The sequence below is a fragment of the Nipponia nippon genome, unplaced genomic scaffold, assembly GCF_047370975.1.
Source record: "Nipponia nippon isolate SJK-2023a ecotype South Korea unplaced genomic scaffold, ASM4737097v1 scaffold_35, whole genome shotgun sequence".
Taxonomy (NCBI): domain Eukaryota; kingdom Metazoa; phylum Chordata; class Aves; order Pelecaniformes; family Threskiornithidae; genus Nipponia; species Nipponia nippon.
The window spans coordinates 1,352,572-1,369,546 of record NW_028262353.1 but is presented as its reverse complement, the minus strand read 5'-3'; the positions used below and the strand labels follow the sequence as shown (position 1 = coordinate 1,369,546).

General features: G+C 56.9%; 3 protein-coding genes across 3 annotated transcripts; all 3 read left to right on the top strand.

Moving 5' to 3' along the window:
• Nucleotides 1-1,269: 1,269 nt before the first annotated feature.
• SMARCD1 (SWI/SNF related BAF chromatin remodeling complex subunit D1) lies at nucleotides 1,270-8,179 on the top strand. Its single transcript, XM_087771057.1, has 13 exons — nucleotides 1,270-1,457; nucleotides 1,596-1,783; nucleotides 2,699-2,741; nucleotides 2,838-2,960; nucleotides 3,261-3,383; nucleotides 3,872-3,988; nucleotides 4,317-4,418; nucleotides 4,502-4,663; nucleotides 4,775-4,872; nucleotides 5,298-5,433; nucleotides 5,791-5,913; nucleotides 6,156-6,257; nucleotides 6,485-8,179. The coding sequence occupies exons 1-13, from the start codon at nucleotides 1,290-1,292 to the stop codon at nucleotides 6,536-6,538; spliced, it is 1,539 nt and encodes a 512-aa protein (XP_087627183.1). The 5' UTR covers nucleotides 1,270-1,289; the 3' UTR covers nucleotides 6,539-8,179.
• A 118-nt stretch (nucleotides 8,180-8,297) lies between these two features.
• On the top strand, nucleotides 8,298-14,568 carry GPD1 (glycerol-3-phosphate dehydrogenase 1). Its single transcript, XM_009464282.2, has 8 exons — nucleotides 8,298-9,178; nucleotides 9,372-9,549; nucleotides 10,181-10,321; nucleotides 10,706-10,844; nucleotides 11,766-11,878; nucleotides 12,200-12,433; nucleotides 12,600-12,706; nucleotides 12,991-14,568. Exons 1-8 carry the CDS (start codon nucleotides 8,856-8,858, stop codon nucleotides 13,085-13,087), a joined length of 1,332 nt encoding a protein of 443 aa, XP_009462557.2. The 5' UTR covers nucleotides 8,298-8,855; the 3' UTR covers nucleotides 13,088-14,568.
• A 1,770-nt stretch (nucleotides 14,569-16,338) lies between these two features.
• Nucleotides 16,339-16,854, top strand: COX14 (cytochrome c oxidase assembly factor COX14). The gene is made up of 2 exons (XM_087771088.1): nucleotides 16,339-16,469; nucleotides 16,568-16,854. Exon 2 carries the CDS (start codon nucleotides 16,576-16,578, stop codon nucleotides 16,732-16,734), a length of 159 nt encoding a protein of 52 aa, XP_087627214.1. The 5' UTR covers nucleotides 16,339-16,469; nucleotides 16,568-16,575; the 3' UTR covers nucleotides 16,735-16,854.
• Nucleotides 16,855-16,975: the final 121 nt, after the last annotated feature.

Genomic DNA, 16,975 nt, shown 5'->3' with positions numbered 1-16,975 from the left:
ACACATGGATGCTGAGACAACAGTTAATGGCTGTGCTCAAAGCTGCGTGTTTTTCATCAAGGATAGGAAATGCCGTATCTGGCAGAAAAGGTGCCAACACATCCCCACTTCTTTACTCAGTCGACAATGCCCTGCACTGTACAGGACAGCCTCTGAAATGACCCATGATCATCATTAATTGCTTAATTAATACCTGTGGCGTGACTGCTCCCTTGCCTTTTTTTCACAGATTAACGGTGGTGGGATTTGTGTCCCTTTTTCTCTCTGAACAGCTGCAAGAGTAAGCGCTCTGGGGAATAGGGAACTTAATGCTAATACTTGCAGAAAGTGGCCTTTAATTCTAACATTGTGCTTTCTGTAGCAATGCCAGTCACCGTCGAGGGAGATAGGAATCCTTTTCCTGGGTGCTCAGCCAAAACCTGAACAAACTGACTCCATTCATGGTCTGCACATTGGAGTCCTCCATGCCTGGGGCAGGCAAAGCCGTCTTCCTCCGAGCATATCCCAGAGCAAGGGAGGCTTCAGGACCAGCATCTCCTGCAACAGACACACATGTCTAACAGGGAGTGCTACAGTTATTGCCTGGCAAGCGCGGGACTGACACCCTGACCCTCCTCAACTCCGGAGCAGCTCTGACTGTAACAGCTCCAGTGCAGTAACTCTGAGGGCTGCAATGGAAATCAGCCCGGCTAAGTTAGGACAGGAGAGAGCAGAATGAGTGCGATGTCAGCCGAGCCCCTGCGCACGCCTGAAGAGAGCTCGGTGGCTGCCAGCCTGAGGATTCAAGGAGCTGCAAGTTCTCTTACAGGTGGTTTTGCACGGAGATGAGACCCCCAGCACCCACCCCTGCCTCTCCCACCCTGCTCCTAGCGCCCACGGGACTCCCCACTCCCCCGTGGCCCTTGCATCCCCCACAGGCTCCCCATGAACATTGCCCCATGCTTCCCCAAGAGCACCCGCCACGGACCCCATGCTCTTCCCTAATCCCCCAGGACCCTGCACCCTCCCATATCTCCCACGACCTTGCCCCGGGACCCTGCGCCTTTCCATATAGCCCTGGGACCTTGCCCCGGGACCCTGCACCCCCCCATATCCCCCAGGACCACCCTCCCGTGGACCCCTATGGCCCCAGCACCCCCGGGACCCCGCACCCTCCCGCCACCCCCTAGCGCGGGCCTCCAGCCGGCAGAGGGCGGCGGTTGTGGGCGGCGCCCCTCTAGCGCGGCACCCGCGCGAGCTCTCTATGGCGTGCGTCCGGTTCCGGCCCGCTCCCCTTTGTGCTGGAGAAGATGGCGGCGCGGGCGGGATTCCAGTCGGTGACTCCCAGCGGCGGCGGCGGTGGGGCCGCTGCCGGGGCCGGCGCGCTGGGACCGGGCACGCCGGGCGGGCCGGTGCGCATGGGCCCGGCTCCGGGGCAGAGCCTGTACCGCTCGCCGCTGCCGGGAGCCGCCTACCCGGTGAGGCGGGGGAGGGGCCGGCGGGGGCGCGCGGACCGGCGCTGCGCGGGGCGGGGCGGGAGGGAGCGGGGGCGACGGGGCCGGGGCCGGGGCCGGCCCCTCCCGGTGGGCGCTGGACCGGTTTTCTTCTCTCCGCAGCGCCCCGGAATGTTACCGGGCAGCCGGCTGGCGCCGCAGGGCCCCTCCATGGGGCCGCCCGGTTACGGCGGGAGCCCGGCGGTGCGGCCCGGGATGGCGCAGGCCAGCCTGGACCAGGCCCGCAAGAGGCCGGCGCCGCAGCAGCTCCAGCAGGTGCAGCCGCAGGCGGTCCCCAACCGCAACCACAAGTAAGGGCCGGTATCCCGGGCAGCGGGGGCATCCCGAGGCATCCCGGGCATCCCCGGTGTCTCAGGGCATCCCCAGGCGGGGGCACAGATGCGTTGCCTCTCTCCCCAAAGGCCCCGCGAGGAGAGGCCGGGTTTGGGGGTGCGGACGGGCACCCCCGAAATGGGAGAGGGAGCGGTGAGTCCTCGCTGAAGCGGGGCCCGGGCCGGGCGTGGGGCAGCGGGAAGCGTCGGTCACCGGCGGGGGGTCATGGGGCACAAAGCGCTTGTGTTCGGCTGTGTCGGGGCGCTCCGCCTTCGTGCTGGGCTTCTCACGGCTTCATTTTGTTGGGCGGCTGAAAGGGCCGTCAGCCTTCTCCCGCAGCCCCCTCTCTGGGAGGGGGGAGCTTCCAGCAGATAAAAGACTTAACGTGCAGCTGCTAGGCAAGAGCAAGTCTATGTAACGTTTCTGGCAGTATAATGCGATTCCCCAGTAACACCGGTAATTCATCCCTTGATTTAAAATGCATCTCCTAGAAAAGTCAATCTAAAGGTAATTGAGGCTAGAGAGTCACTTCAATTAGGCCCTTTCCAACGTGATGTAACCCCGCTTTCAAAGCTCTCGTAGGGGATGTGAAACGTTCAGGTAGTCGGTTAGTCACACTGCTGCAGGGTTCGTCAGCTCTGCAGTGCTGGAGGCCTGGCAGGGGCTGGGGGGAATAAAGAGCCTGGCTCTGCGTGCGCTGACGGTAACAACGAGTGCCTCTGAAAATAAGAGCCTGGGCCCGGGACTGGCATCCCGGCTGAGGGCACTGCTAATGCCGCAGTACTAAACCAGAGAATAAGCCGTCCTCCTGCTCCCTTTGTGAATGCCTACAGTTAATTTGCACAAAGTGGTTGCCATTTTAATGCCTGTGTGTGCATCTCCTTCCTTAACAGCGCTAAAAAGAAGAAGATGGCTGACAAAATTCTACCTCAGAGGGTGAGTGGCTCATGCAGTTGCAGCCCGTGTTGACGCGAAGTAGACTGGAGAAGTGCGGGCGAGCTGACGGTGATTTGCATTCTTGATTGGCTGTAGATTCGTGAACTCGTACCCGAGTCTCAGGCCTATATGGACTTGCTGGCCTTTGAAAGGAAATTGGACCAGACGATCATGAGGAAACGCCTGGATATCCAGGAGGCTTTGAAGCGACCCATTAAGGTAGGGGAGGGCTGCGTTCATGGTTATCGTAAGCAAGGTTTAGAGGCTCTTACTTTAGTTAAGACAGCAGGAGGGCACTGCAGCTTAGGTCGTGTCCCTGTAAGCGTGGCGTATCAGGAATTTTAATGCTCCAGACATGACCAAGGAGTGGAACCAGAAATGCCTCTTTCCTTGCTGTCTGCCCTGGGAGAGGGGGAATATGAGGCAGCTAAAACATGAAGCTTCGTTTTAGCAAAAGAGAAGCAAGATAGTCAGCCCTTTATTTCAGAATTAACACTGAGCCGATGCTTTTTCTCTTAGCAAAAACGAAAGCTACGTATTTTTATCTCCAATACCTTCAATCCAGCCAAGTCGGACGCAGAGGATGGTGAAGGAACAGTCGCCTCCTGGGAGCTTCGGGTGGAAGGACGGCTGCTGGAAGATGTAAGTGTGAAATACCCAACCACCGAGGTGACTTTATGGATCTGGAATTGGCAATGAAACCAGTTTCTTAGTGTCTGAGAGCATAGCGAAGGGCTTGATATCCTCCTTCATCTCTGTTTTCCAAGGAGTCTGATGGTGACGAGACCGAGAGCCCAACTTGGAGACCGATGGGTATCCCCATGGCAGGACATGAGTTATACAAAGTTCTTATAGCTATAAGAATTACTGGTGAGAGCAGATCAGTGGCACTTGTGTACCCTGGCTCTGAGAACCAGGGCACTTGCGTTGTATGTAATTGCTGAGCGATTTAATTCCTGCAAGCTCATCTTCAACTCAGTCTTTCACTTTCTGTCTTGGAACTTGATTTTCAAGCACACGTTGGTGAATTTAGGTGTTCAGAACTTAAAGGAACACTGTCGTGCACGGTGGCTGTGCTTGAGTGCTGAGACTTGCTGTCCTAACACTTTTCCTTCCTGTGTTGCTTGCAGTCTGCTTTGTCCAAATATGATGCCACCAAGCAGAAAAGAAAGTTCTCATCCTTCTTTAAATCTCTGGTCATTGAACTTGATAAAGACCTGTATGGCCCTGACAATCACCTAGTAGAGGTGAGCTTCTTTTTGCTGTGTTACCTCTAAAATGGGTTGGTGTTTCAGCAGACGGGGTTTGTATATCATTTGTAACTTGAGAGGTGGGGATACTTAAGGCTTGAACATGTGGCTGGGAGCCAGGAGCTCTTGACTTCTTATCTTAGCTTTTCCTTGACTTGCTGGGGGGCTGAACAAATGTGTTAACTCTTGTTTCAAGCTGTAAGTGGGAATAAGGTGACCTTTCTCTAGGTGGGTGGGATTTACTGGCAAGCTTGTTGGATACCAAGCAGCAGGAGCAAAGGGAGCCAAGTGTGAGGGTGCTTCTAAATGCCCTCTCCTGTTCCAGTGGCACAGGACTGCTACAACTCAGGAGACGGATGGCTTCCAGGTGAAGAGACCAGGAGATGTCAATGTGCGCTGTACTGTCCTTCTGATGCTGGATTACCAGGTAAGATGTTGGGAGTAGCAGTGCTGGGCATGTACTGTTTGCTGTGTCTGTGGCCTCTCACCTTTCTGTGCTCTTTCTTTCAGCCTCCCCAGTTCAAATTGGATCCCCGCTTGGCTCGCCTCTTGGGGATTCACACTCAGACCCGTCCAGTGATCATCCAGGCACTGTGGCAATATATCAAGACCCACAAGCTCCAGGACCCCCACGAACGGGAGTATGTCATCTGTGACAAATACCTCCAGCAGGTAACAGTGTGGCTGGAACAAGAGACTGTTTCAGCTTGTCTTTGCCAGCAGGCGGGGGATCGCTGGCACCGAGCTCCCCTTCCTTTCCTTAGCCCTGTGTTTCTGTCACAGATATTTGAATCCCAGCGGATGAAGTTCTCTGAAATCCCACAAAGACTTCACGCATTGCTTATGCCCCCAGAACCGATCATCATTAATCATGTGATCAGGTGAGACTGGTCCACTTGACTTCCCATTTCTAGGAAGAAGAGTGGAAGGGGTGGATGAGGCTGGCACAGGAAGACGATGTAATGTTCCGATTTTCAGCAGCAGTTCCCATGTTGCCTGTCATTGTTTCTTTGTACGAGAACAGCCGCCTCTTTCGTTTACCACATCCCTCTTTTCCACAAGGCACTCCCACGTTCATGCTGTCCTTTGCATTACACTTTGGCAGATAGAAATCTGCTTGGAGCAATCACTTGGTCCTTGTGCTGCAAAGCCATCGGTGGAGCTTTGCTGCTTGGTGTCAGAGCTGAACGCTCTGTGGCTTGTCCCTGCCTGCAGTCCGTATGCTGCGTCGTCCTGGAGGAGCTACAATTTGGGGCCTTCTTGAGCTATTTGCTTATTTTGGCTTCTTTCTTGTGGATGCCCCTAGTGTTGACCCAAATGACCAGAAGAAAACAGCTTGCTATGACATTGATGTGGAGGTGGATGATACCTTGAAAACTCAGATGAATTCCTTTCTGCTGTCCACAGCCAGTCAACAGGAAATTGCTGCTCTGGATAACAAGGTAGGAAGAGCTCCCTCAGGTCTGCCCTCCTCGCTGCTGGGTAGGAATGTGTCTCTGGAGGTGAGCCCCGAACAGGACAGGAGTTCAGCTTTGCTCTGTTGTGCATTTGGAAGCTGGAGCGGGGTCAGCCACGCTTACAAACAGGTGGTTTTACCTGGAAGCGTAGGTTTAAAGCAAACGGTCAGTGGGACAATAGGTAATATTTAGAGCAGGAAACTGGGAATTGAAAATCCTATCTGATAGGTATAAGTCAAGCAGGGAGTGTAAGAATTCACCTTCATGTGTTGGGCCTCTTGATGTTTCTGTCTGACTTTTTCCCCTATTCAGCAGTTTAGTTGCTGTGCTTATCTCCTTCAGATTCATGAAACAATAGAGACAATTAACCAGCTGAAGACCCAGCGTGAGTTCATGCTGAGCTTTGCCCGAGATCCTCAGGGCTTCATCAACGACTGGCTACAGTCCCAGTGCCGGGATTTAAAGGTAAAAGCTTTGTCTTGTGTGGAAGGTGGATCCAGTCACACGCTTCCCTCATTATAACCAGCTCCCACAGAGAGAGAGAAGCAATTTCCTGCTCAGAAAGCAAGACTAGAATTGGAGTCAAGCGTAAGAACCTGACCTGACTGTACTGAAATGTCTTTGAGGAAAGGGGAGGGGGGGGGGGTTGCTCAGCACAGCCACAGCTTTTGCGCTCCCTGAACTGTTTTGTCCTTTGTGCTCTCCAGACAATGACTGATGTTGTTGGGAATCCTGAAGAGGAGCGTAGAGCTGAGTTCTACTTCCAGCCGTGGGCTCAGGAAGCCGTCTGCAGATACTTCTACTCCAAGGTTAGCATCCCCGAGCAGGGGTCCCTCTCCATACGCAGTGGCTCAGAGTACCCGCTGCTCTGTGCTGACAGTGGAAATTGGCAGTGCCAAGCTTCACTAAGACGCTGCTGCTGCATCTTGGTCCCGGTTTGAGTTCGCCCTTTTCCAGCTGGGTCCTGTGTTACTCAGATGCTGTGGTGCTGCACCATCTGAGTACGTTAATGCTGCGATTCTGGCTTCTCTTGCAGGTGCAGCAAAGACGACAGGAATTGGAGCAGGCCCTGGGCATCCGTAACACATAGGCTGCTCCGCTCCTCCCCAGCCAGAAGGCATCACAGCTATTTGTGGAGACAGAGCTGCAGAGTACACTGTTAAGGCTCACATAATCCCACTCCGGCAGCGAGGCCCGCATCATTATTCATCCTGGCATTGTCCCTGTTGGGGCAACTCCAGGACACCTGGGGTCTTCTGGGGTGTGGCGAGCAGACAGGCTCCAACGAGCACACATTTCTACCTGGTTTTCTTCCTGACTGTTGCCTTGTCAGTCCCAAGGCTCCCCAGAGCCTCCCCTTGACTCCGCGCTGCCTGTAGTGTCCCCGGTAGCCAGTACGACTGCTGACTTGGAGCCTTTCTCGATTTCAGAAACCACAGCCCATTCCTCCCCAACTAGCATCTAGTTGTGGCACATGTGAGACCTGGGTCTGGGAAGCCTGGATCTGCTGGAAGGGTGGAGTTCTGGCGCTGGTCTCTTCCCTGCCTCGTTCTATAGCAAGGTGCCAGGAGACGTAGTGGGCAGGATGCCGTGAGCTGACATACCTCCCTGCCCTTACTCCCTCGCTCGGAGGGTGCTGCTGCACTGGGCTGCCTCACAGGTCACTCTCCTCCTTGAGGAAGTCACTGGACTGTGTAGAGAATCGCTTCTTCCCTTGTCCCTTTTTCCCTGCCCTGTTCCCTTCGTGTTCTTTGACAGACTGTCGTAGGCCGGGATCCCAGGGGAGATGAGGCATTGCGGCGTGGTGAGACTTCTCTGCACTTCTAAAGACTTGTGGTTCCAGCAAGCCATCCGGCTGCTTGTTCTCCCCGTACCAGGGAGAGGGGATGCACCAGCTGCCTGGTGGAATTGTGCAGGGGTGCAGCGGTGTAGGCGCATTCCTTCGGGACAGTTACCCTGTGTCACTTGCTGTGGGGACCAGAGGCTCCTTCGTGTGGATCTGAGGGTGTAACGGGACAGTCCTTGGGAATGGACGGAGCTCCAAGCATATGCGAGTTAGTAGGTGTTTCCATGCTGAAGCTCCTGTGGTTTTTAGTCAAGTTTTAGGTTCTGGGGCTGCCACAAGGCCCAGCATGGTTCAGGAATGTACAAGTAGATTTTCTCTACTGTGGGGAGTAGCAGCCCAGACGCCTCTTCATGGAATGAATTACTAGCGAACTAGTGGTCAGGCATAAGAGAACGGCTTCTCTTAACCCGGATCTCAGTATTTCTGCTCGGGACTGTAATGCAAATGGACTTGAAAGTTGGTCATATTCTCTCGGAACAGCTGCAAAATTGTGTTACTGACAAACCCCCCTCATCCCCACACCCAGCTTTGGTGGGGTTGGGAAGGTTGCTATGTGTTTGGGAGCCTGGGTGGCCCTACTCCTTGTGTCTGTGTTACTACATGTCTGTGAGTAATAGACTCTCGACTTCCCTTCTTTGCCCCTTTAGGAAATGGCTCCTCTGTGGTACTGGGGTGAAGGTCTTGGTGCTGACGAAGCAGCCCACTGACTCCTCAGGGTAATCACGCATGAAGGATGCCGAGTACTGCGTAGGCAAACATAGCTGTTGCAGAATAACTGCTTTTCTTAACTGAATATTATGGTTTTTTCCATGGACCAAAATTTCTTTTTTGTACTGTATCCTTGTAGACGTCACCCAGTTTTAATAAAAGCCTCCTGTGAAGGAAGCTGTGCTCCCTCCTTCTGTGCTGACAGCACGCTTTCTCTCAGCAGCTGCCTTGGTGGATGACACTTCATGTACTCGTCTGTACTTTTGTGTGGTTTTTTTTTAACAAAGCCAACTGGGTTAAGAGACTGGAGAGAAAATGTTCTTCGTGTTTTGGCCTTTTATAGAGAGCTTTTCATGTAAGGATCTCCTGGCTTGCGGAGTCTGCTAAGCCTTTGCAAAGTGCTTTTGTGGTAAACAAAGTAACTTGAGCAAAACTGGAAATCCAGTGGCCAAGCTGCTGGTAAAACGTAGACAGCCCGGTTTCCACACTGCTGCCTTGCAGCGCTGTGTTACAAGCCCCACGGGGGTCGGGCATAATTTTGAGAAAACTGTATTAAAGTTTACATGCAAGGGTTTAAAACTATGCAAAAGGGGCATTGCTCTCTTCACCCTGCCTTGGTTGTAAAAGTGGAAATGTAATGCTTTACAGAAAACCTGGAAGCCCTTGTTGCAAGGGGAGGAGATCCTCCGTAGTAGACGGGCAGTTTGCCTAAGGCCAGGCAGCTCGGGCGCTGCTCGGGACTGTGAGATCGGGGCGGGAGTTGTGTCCTGGGTCTGCAGTCAGACGGTTCATATTTCTTTCTTGGGGTTGAAAATGGCACTTCTTGGGACGAGGGGGAAAAGAAAATGCTTTTATGCAGAAAAGGGGGGAGAGAGGCTCAGCAGTCACGACTCCCAGTTCTGCGATCCGAGCTATTTCACCTTGGCTTCAGGGGAGCAATTTGCACCCACGGCGCAGCCCCGAGCTGCGGGCACCGGCTGCGCCTGGGAGAGCGGCGGCTCTGCCACCCCGGGGTGCCCGGTTCCCCCCGGGGGCGAGGCGGGGCCGGAGGCGGGACGGGGCCGCCCCTGCTCCGGGCGACCTTGAAATACCAGCGGCGGGCTCAGCGCTGCACAGCGCCCCGGCTCCCTGCACCATGGGTGGCAAGAAAGTCTGCATCGTGGGCTCCGGCAACTGGTGAGCACCTCCCGCCTGGGCGCCCGGCGCCCAAATTCGAGCATGGCGTGGTCCCCGTCCTCCCCGGTGCCCCACGGTACCCAGTGCGAGCCATCCCCGTTTCACCGGGACCCCAGTCACCTGTGGTGCGCTGGGCTCCCTGGTGCCAGCGGCCTCAGTGCCCGCTGCCTACGGCTCTGCTCTGCCCACGCAGGGGCTCGGCCATCGCCAAGATCGCCGGCAGCAATGCGGCGCGGCTGAGCACCTTCGAGAACCAGGTGAACATGTGGGTGCTGGAGGAGGAGGTGGGTGGCCGGCGGCTCACAGACATCATCAACACGGAGCACGAAAATGTCAAGTATCTGCCAGGGCACAAGCTGCCCCCCAACGTGGTGAGTGTGGCTCACCGGCGGCCTCTCTGCTGAGCACAGGCTCCGGTGCTGAGAGCCGGGCTCTCTGGTGAGAGGTAATAAATAGCTCTGCCGGGAGCTGCCGGAGCCCTGGTGTCCTGAGCGCGCGAAGGTAGGGGATGCACCAGCCTGCACGGGACTCAGTTACACCTTCCCGGTGACCTTGATCTGTGCTTGGACGAGCTGCAGCCCTGGCTGCTCTCGCTGCCCCGCTTTGCCCCCACTCTGGCGTCCCACAGGCTGGGTGTGAGGCTGCGTGGCTGCCTCCGAGCTGGCGTCGGCAGCGTGCAGGGAGCCCGCGGAGCTGCTGCCCCGGCTGCGCGCTCAGCCCCTCGGCTGGCACTGCCCTGCTCAGGCTCCCAGGATGATCCCAGCTCTTTGCACCACCTTTGTGGGACCAGCTCAGGCTGCTTTTGCCCTGCTCTGCCCCAGCCCCTCTGCCCTGCCAGCCCTGGAAGGGGACCTTGGGGCAGCGACTTTGTGCCCTTCCTTCCTTTCCAGGGAAGCCCCCAGCAGTTGCTCTCAAGCCCCTGCTCCCCTTCTCCTGGATTCAGGATGCGCTCACCGCGCAGCTACAGACGCAAGTCCCTGATGACAGTCATACTCCCTTCAGGTAGCAGAGCCAGACCTGCTGAAAGCCTGTGCTGGGGCTGACGTCCTCCTGTTCGTGGTGCCCCACCAGTTTATCGGCAAAGTCTGTGACCAGCTCAAGGGCCACGTGAAGAAAGATGCTGTTGGGGTGTCGCTCATCAAGGTGTGAGCAGGAGGAGCGCTGCCCGGGCAGCTCGCTGGGGCGCTGGCCCAAGGGGGCTTAGCTGGAAGCAGCCTGGCTCGGAGAGGCTGCAAAGGGAGTCCCGGGGTTTTGGAGTAGAAACTGGGCTGCAGGGTTATGGGGGGGCGTGGGGAGAGTGGGAAGTGGGGGCAGAGTCTTTGTGGGGATTTGGAGGCGTATTGGTGGAGGAGAAGGGTGAGGGCATGTGGGGGATCTCAAGCGCTGAGGAGCGGGGTGCAACGGAGCCCTGGGGGCCGTTGGGATGAGAGTCGGAGCGTTCCAGCACAGGGAATGACGGGATTGGGGCAGGTGGGGGCAGGTCTCCAGGGGGGCAGGTGCTCACCTCTGTCCCTGGTCGTTTCCCAGGGGGTGGATGAAGGACCAGATGGGCTGAGGCTGATCTCGGACATTATCCATGAGAAACTGGGAATAGAGATGAGTGTCCTCATGGGGGCCAACATTGCTAGTGAAGTGGCAGAAGAGAAGTTCTGTGAAACAACCATCGGTAAGGAGCCAGCATCCCTCCTCATTAGCAGCCTTCGTTTCTGTCGAGTAGGAAGAGGCAAAGGCGTGAGTGTGGTGCAGCTTAAACCCCTGCTGCCTAGGGTGAGCCGGCCCTTTTTCCCTGCAGAGGCAGTGAGACTCCATAGGAGCTGGATGAACTCATTCACAGGGTTTACGATGTGATTGCTCGCTTCATTAAAAACAGTTGTGTCTAAAAGTTCCTGCCAGCACGGACTCCGAGCATCAGGCAGTCTGCCTGGCACAAATTAAAGGGGTGGACACCAAGAAGCCCTTTAGAAATAGAGTTCCTGCCTTCATTTCCTTGGGCTTCAAGGGACGCTCACCTGGAGCTCAGCCAGCCAGGGCTGCCCAGAAGTTCATCTGGTGACTGTTCCTAACATCCTCCACACTGTTTGTAAATCACGCACGGCAGCCAAAACCAACAGAACGGTTTGCTGGGTTAGAAGTTATGGGATTCAAAGTGTCTGTATTTTAAACAAAAGCAAACATGCTGTGCAGGAGGCTGCAGAGATGGGAGAGGTGTAAGCAGAGCATGCTATCACTGCTAGCACACCAAAACACTGCAGGAACAGAGAGAACAGCGCTCTCCAAACCCAAATCTGCAACCTTTGAAGATGCCTTTAATCTACTGGGCATGTCATTTCTGTCTGGCTTGACACAGCAGTAGGGATTGTCCCTGTCTTCTGGGAATTCCAAAGTTGAACCTTGCTTATCTGCCAGGCAGTGTGTGCTTGGCACTTTGTGGACCTGCAAATGTTTAGCAACGTCCGTCAGTTGGGCAATAGGTTCCTCTCGCTGCACTAGGTGTAAGGGCAGGAACGCAGCACTGGGCAAGAGAGCAGCACAGTCCTACCTTAGGGCTGCCCCCATCATCCTCCTCCTCCTCCCTTTGTCTCGTCAGGCTGCAAGAACATGCAGCACGGGCAGACGCTGAAGGACCTGATGCAGACACCGAACTTCCGTGTGACGGTGGTGCAGGAAGCTGACACCGTAGAGATCTGCGGGGCTCTCAAGGTGGGTGAGCCACTCACTGGGGCTTGCAGGTCCTGGCGAGCAGAGCCAGCGGTTCTCTAGGGCTCTGCAGGGAGCCCTGGGGAGGAGGCTGCCAGCTGAGTGAACCCCACTGGATATTGCACGGTGGCTTGCTGGTCAAAGGCCAGACTTTGGAGGGAACTGTGGTTGTGTCCTGTTCAGCTGCTGGGAGGGATGATGATCACTGGCATAGGCAGGGGCAGGCAGGAGCCTGTGCTTGGGATTACACAGGCAGCTCATGGAGACAGCAAAGCCCTGAGCTCCGCTGGGAACAGATCCCTCCATGCTGCTGTTGTTTTCCAGAACGTTGTGGCTGTAGGAGCTGGTTTCTGCGATGGGCTCGGCTATGGAGACAACACGAAGGCTGCCGTGATCCGTCTGGGACTGATGGAGATGATTGCCTTCGCCAAACTCTTCTGCAAGGGCCCCGTCACCTCCTCCACCTTCCTGGAGAGCTGCGGCGTCGCTGACCTCATCACTACCTGCTATGGTGGCCGCAACCGCAAGGTGGCTGAGGCTTTTGCCAAGACTGGGAAGGTAAGCAGAGCGGGGAGCAGGCAACATCGATATCAGCATCAACCTGCTGAGCTGGCAGCAGGATGGACCTAATTAGAACCACGGCAACCTGCCCTCACTTGCTGAGGAGTGTGGGGCGGCGGATGGGGCCGTAGAGTCCAGCTCCCTCACTGTTGGGTTGTTTCAGTCTATTGAGCAGCTGGAGAAGGAGATGTTGAATGGGCAGAAGCTGCAGGGTCCCCAGACATCTGCTGAGCTGCATCGCATCCTTAAAAGCAAGAACATAGTGGAGAAGTGAGTGCTCTCATCTCCCTCGGCTGCTCTTTTGGGGTGGGGCTGGGATCTTTCCTGCAGCTGTGGGAGGGGAAACCCACCCGCAGTGTCTCTGCTGGTCAGGTCAATCTCTGCACTGCCCACACCAGACCAGCTGGGCAGGAACGGCCTGTTGATGAGGCACCGTGCCACTGTCCCGCCTGCTCCTGCCCAGTGGTCCTGCACGTCGCAACAGAAGTTGAAGTGTTCTGACTCTGCCGGCTGTGGTGGCAGGGCAAGGGATGACTTTGTTCATCTGCCCACAGGTTCCCCCTCTTCACAGCTGTGTATCGGATCTGCTACGAGGGCAAACCTGTTACTGATGTCATCAAGTGTCTCCAGAACCACCCTGAGCACATGTAAGTGCTGCAAAACTGCCTGCAAAACCACTGATCCTGCTGAGATGAGCGGAGAGCTCCTGCCCGCACCAACTTGCTCTGCTGCTACAGCTTTGTAAGGAGTCTGGATTTCCTGGGAGCCTTTGCAAAGTGCTGGAAGGGCAGAGGTTCCCTTTCTCAGCCCTGGACACTGCCAGCCTGAGCCTGGCATCTGCACAGAGGTACCTGCTGATCTCCCTCTCTCTCTGAAGGGCTCGTTTAGCTTCTGCTGCTGTCTAGGGTCTGCCCTGCGCGGGGCTGAGCATCTTCCTCCTTTCACTTTCTCTTGCCGTGATGGATTCAGTTCTTGGAGGGACTCTGCCAGGTCGTCTTGATCGATACGGGCTGTGCAGGAGGCGCTGCCTGGGAGGACAAGCTTTGCTATTAGCCCCGTGGGGCCACTTTGCGTGATACCAGCCCTTTCCTGCTTGCTGCTGTTGCTTTTGGCTTAACCGTCTCGTGGAGAGGGCACAGTTCCCTGCCAGGCTCCACCAGGGCGAATGAAGCTCCTAAGGACTTTCAAAGGGGCTGAGAATCACTCTTCTTTCTAAGAAGCACCAGCACAGAAAACAGCATTCTTTCTTTGCCACCCTGCCATGCACTGCTTCCCCAGCCACCGCCAGCTGCTCCTGCCGCACGGTACGGCCAATGCTTTGCGTGTGAGGGCAGCCCCAGAGTGAGACTTTAGAAGTTACTTATTTATTTAGATTTTTTGTTCTCGCGATCAAACCTGGCCCCTGCACCCGGCGAGCTCCCCTGTTGTCACAGATTTGCCTGCGCTAATTCCTTGCCCACTGACTGTCCCTGGACAGCCTTTCTCCCTCGTATCGGTTTGTCCTCTGGCTGGCTTTGGCAATGCAGGGACCAACTGCCCCCAAGTCTTTCTGAGCAGCTGGCAGGCTGCGTAGCCCTTGGCAGCGTACCTGACAAAGCAGGTGGGTCATGTCGCTTTTAGATGAATGACCCACAGCAGCTTTTTGCCTTCTCTCTGCCTCACTCCAGTCTGTGCCTTGGCCCGGTCTTTGCTTCTACATGGCTTTATAGGAGCTAAGAGAGCAGGTTCCATACTTTCCCTGCTGCCCCTCCTGCGAGGGTGCTGGAAACTGGCGCTAGCACACGGGCAGCAATGGACATGTGATCCACAAGAGGTACAAGGAGACCTCCAACATCACAGGAGAGGACAGAGGTCTCATGCCTCGTGCTGTGCCTTTGAAACTTGCCCCTTGTCCGGCCGGGTGCCACGTGCCTCTCCGGTCCTCTGAAGCTGGCTCACTCCACTCGTGTTTGCTCAGGCCAGCGTGTCCAGTGGTTCACTGATCCCTGTCTGGGCTGGCAGGCCAGAGCTGCTGCAGGTCTCGCTGTCCACCCCTGTTCCGGGTCCTAGTGCTGCTGGCTCTCTGACTAGCAGTGTACTTTATGAACATTTAAAATAATAATAAACTTGGAGAGGAGAGGGAAGACACGCTCTTTGCTCTGTGGCTCTGGTGCATCATTGTCTTTGGGTTGGTGCCTGCTGGACTTGCTAAGAGTGCAGAACAGGGCACTGTCAGTTCCCTCCTGGCTCTGCACCCTTGCGTGCTGTCCCAGAAACAGCAAGAATGCCCCTGCAGGTCACAGTTCAGTCACAACATAACACAGTGTCCCACTTGCTTTTTCTCAGCAGTGGTTCCAGTGTTAAAGTTTGGCTGTAGGACCGAAGAGGGTTGAGATTGCGATGTTGAACTGGGTACAGACTCCTACCTCTTCTACCTGGGGCCTGCAGGAGCCGGGCCAGGGCCCCACTGCGCCCCAAGTACCCCAGGCCTCCCCTTCTCTGATGGCTTGGCTTCTTGGGACGTGCTGTGTTGTTTTATTCATCGCTTCCCAACTGCTTTTCCTGGCCTTGCCTTGTCCCTGTCTGTCTTTGAAACGCATCTCGTACTGAGTGACCTTTCCAGGACCGTTAGCCCTCCACTCAGCCTCTTGCTAGGGGAATTTAATCTGCTGGCACTGCAGTTGTTTCTGTGCCTTTTATTAGACACGCTTTCTCACTAGGCACCCTACGACCTTTAAATTCAACTGAGCTATCGTACGGAAAGTAGCCAGCATCGGCTTCCTCTCATGAGGAACTTTTTGTTGGGGTTGGAGGGAGGATAAAGGAAGTCCAGCGTGTTCCTGCAGGGCTGGCACAACTTCTAGTTCTCTTTGTCTTGAAGTGTTTCAGGAATCCCAGCTCAAGTGTTTGGACGTGAGGCTCATGGAGGAGAGAGGGTCTCTGAGCTCTCCTCGACACATGGCAGTCCCTCACCTTGGCTTGCTAAACTCTTGCCAGCACCTGCCTGGAGCTGCAGCAGGTTCTGGAATTGTGTTTTGGACTTGCACGTAGCTCCTCGGCCATGGAAGTGCTTTGTGCATCCCTCCTCCTGTGGGTTTCTTTGACACCACGTGCTGCTGGCAGAGCCGCGTCCCTGCAGGCCCTCCCAGCATTTGCTGGAGGTCCCAAGTCTCACCTGCGGGTGGCCAGTGCACAAGTCGCTTGCTTTTAGCCACCCCATGCCTTGCACTAGTGCTGGAGTTCACGAGCTATAAAAAGTCTTCCCTTTGCCATTTGGAGTTATGTTCTGCAGCCTCAGCACATCCAGGCGCTGCAGGGCTCTGCAGCCTGGGGAGCTGCTGCTGTGCAGGGGCCTGGGGAAAGGACAAGGGCGAGGGGGGCGGCCTGACTCTTGCAGCCTCCGTGCTTGACAGAGCCCGCGGAGCGGAGCCGTGCTGTCGCAGCACTTTTCAAATGCTAGCAAGGAGCTGGGGGCTTGGGCGCAGAGCCCCACTCAGTGTCAGCAGCTGCCCTACTGCTTTTGGAGGAGCGCGGCCTCCGAAAGCCCTCTTGAAGGAGCCTCGCTGGCTGTGAGCACAGGCTGGGCCCTGGGGGAGGGTGGCGAGGCCTCAGCCGGACTCGTGCGGCCTGGGCTCCATCCCCCGCGCAGCTGAGGACAGGCCTCAGGGCTGCTGGCGCCTCAGCCTCGCGCAGGGTGACCCGTGGTGTGCCTCCCGGTGAAAGGCCCAGCTGAGAAAGGCCGGTGTGGAGGGACGCGCTGAGGAGAGCGGGGCCGGGGGGCGCCTGCGGAGCGGGCGGCCGCGGCCCCGACGGCTGCGGTGGGCGCCGGCAGCGACGCCTGAGGTGGAAGAGCGGCGGCGCCACCGCCCGCCGCGAGGGGGCGCTGCAGCTCCCGCCTGAGCTTCCCGCCTCCGCGGACTACACCTCCCAGCAGGCAGCGCGGTGGCGCCGGACCGCCCCCCGCCCTCCCACGTGACGGGAGGAGGCGTGGCGCTGGCCGGAAGCGTACGGCAACGGAGGCGCGCGCCGGCGGTATCGGAGCCCGACGGCGGAGGTACGGGGATGGGGGGGGGGGGGGGGGGGGGTGTCCCGGCGGGATGGGGCGGCGGAGGGAGCGCTCCCGGCCCCGCTGACCGCCGCCTTGTGTTGCAGGCGAAGCCATGGTGTCCGCCAAGCAGCTGGCCGACTTTGGCTACAAGGCCTTCTCCGGTTCCATGGTGCTGCTGACGGTGTACGGCGGGTACCTCTGCGGCGTCCGCGCCCACCGCCTCCTCCAGCGCCGCCGGGAGCGGCAGGCCGCGGCCGGCCCCGACAGCTGAGGGCGGCCGGGGACCTCGTACCGCGTTTCCCGGCTGGGCGGAAGCAGGGAAACGGCCCCAGGCCCCCCCCGGGCAGCGGGAGGGGACGGAGCGCAATAAAAACCGTGTGAAAACGGCAAAGCGGGGTGGTGTCTTTAACGGCGGCGCGGAACAGCTCCCTGGTGACCCTCTCTCAGGGTCAGGCAGCAGTCCAGCTGCTCAGAATGACCGAAAAGGAGCAGACAGGGTCCTTCATTTTATG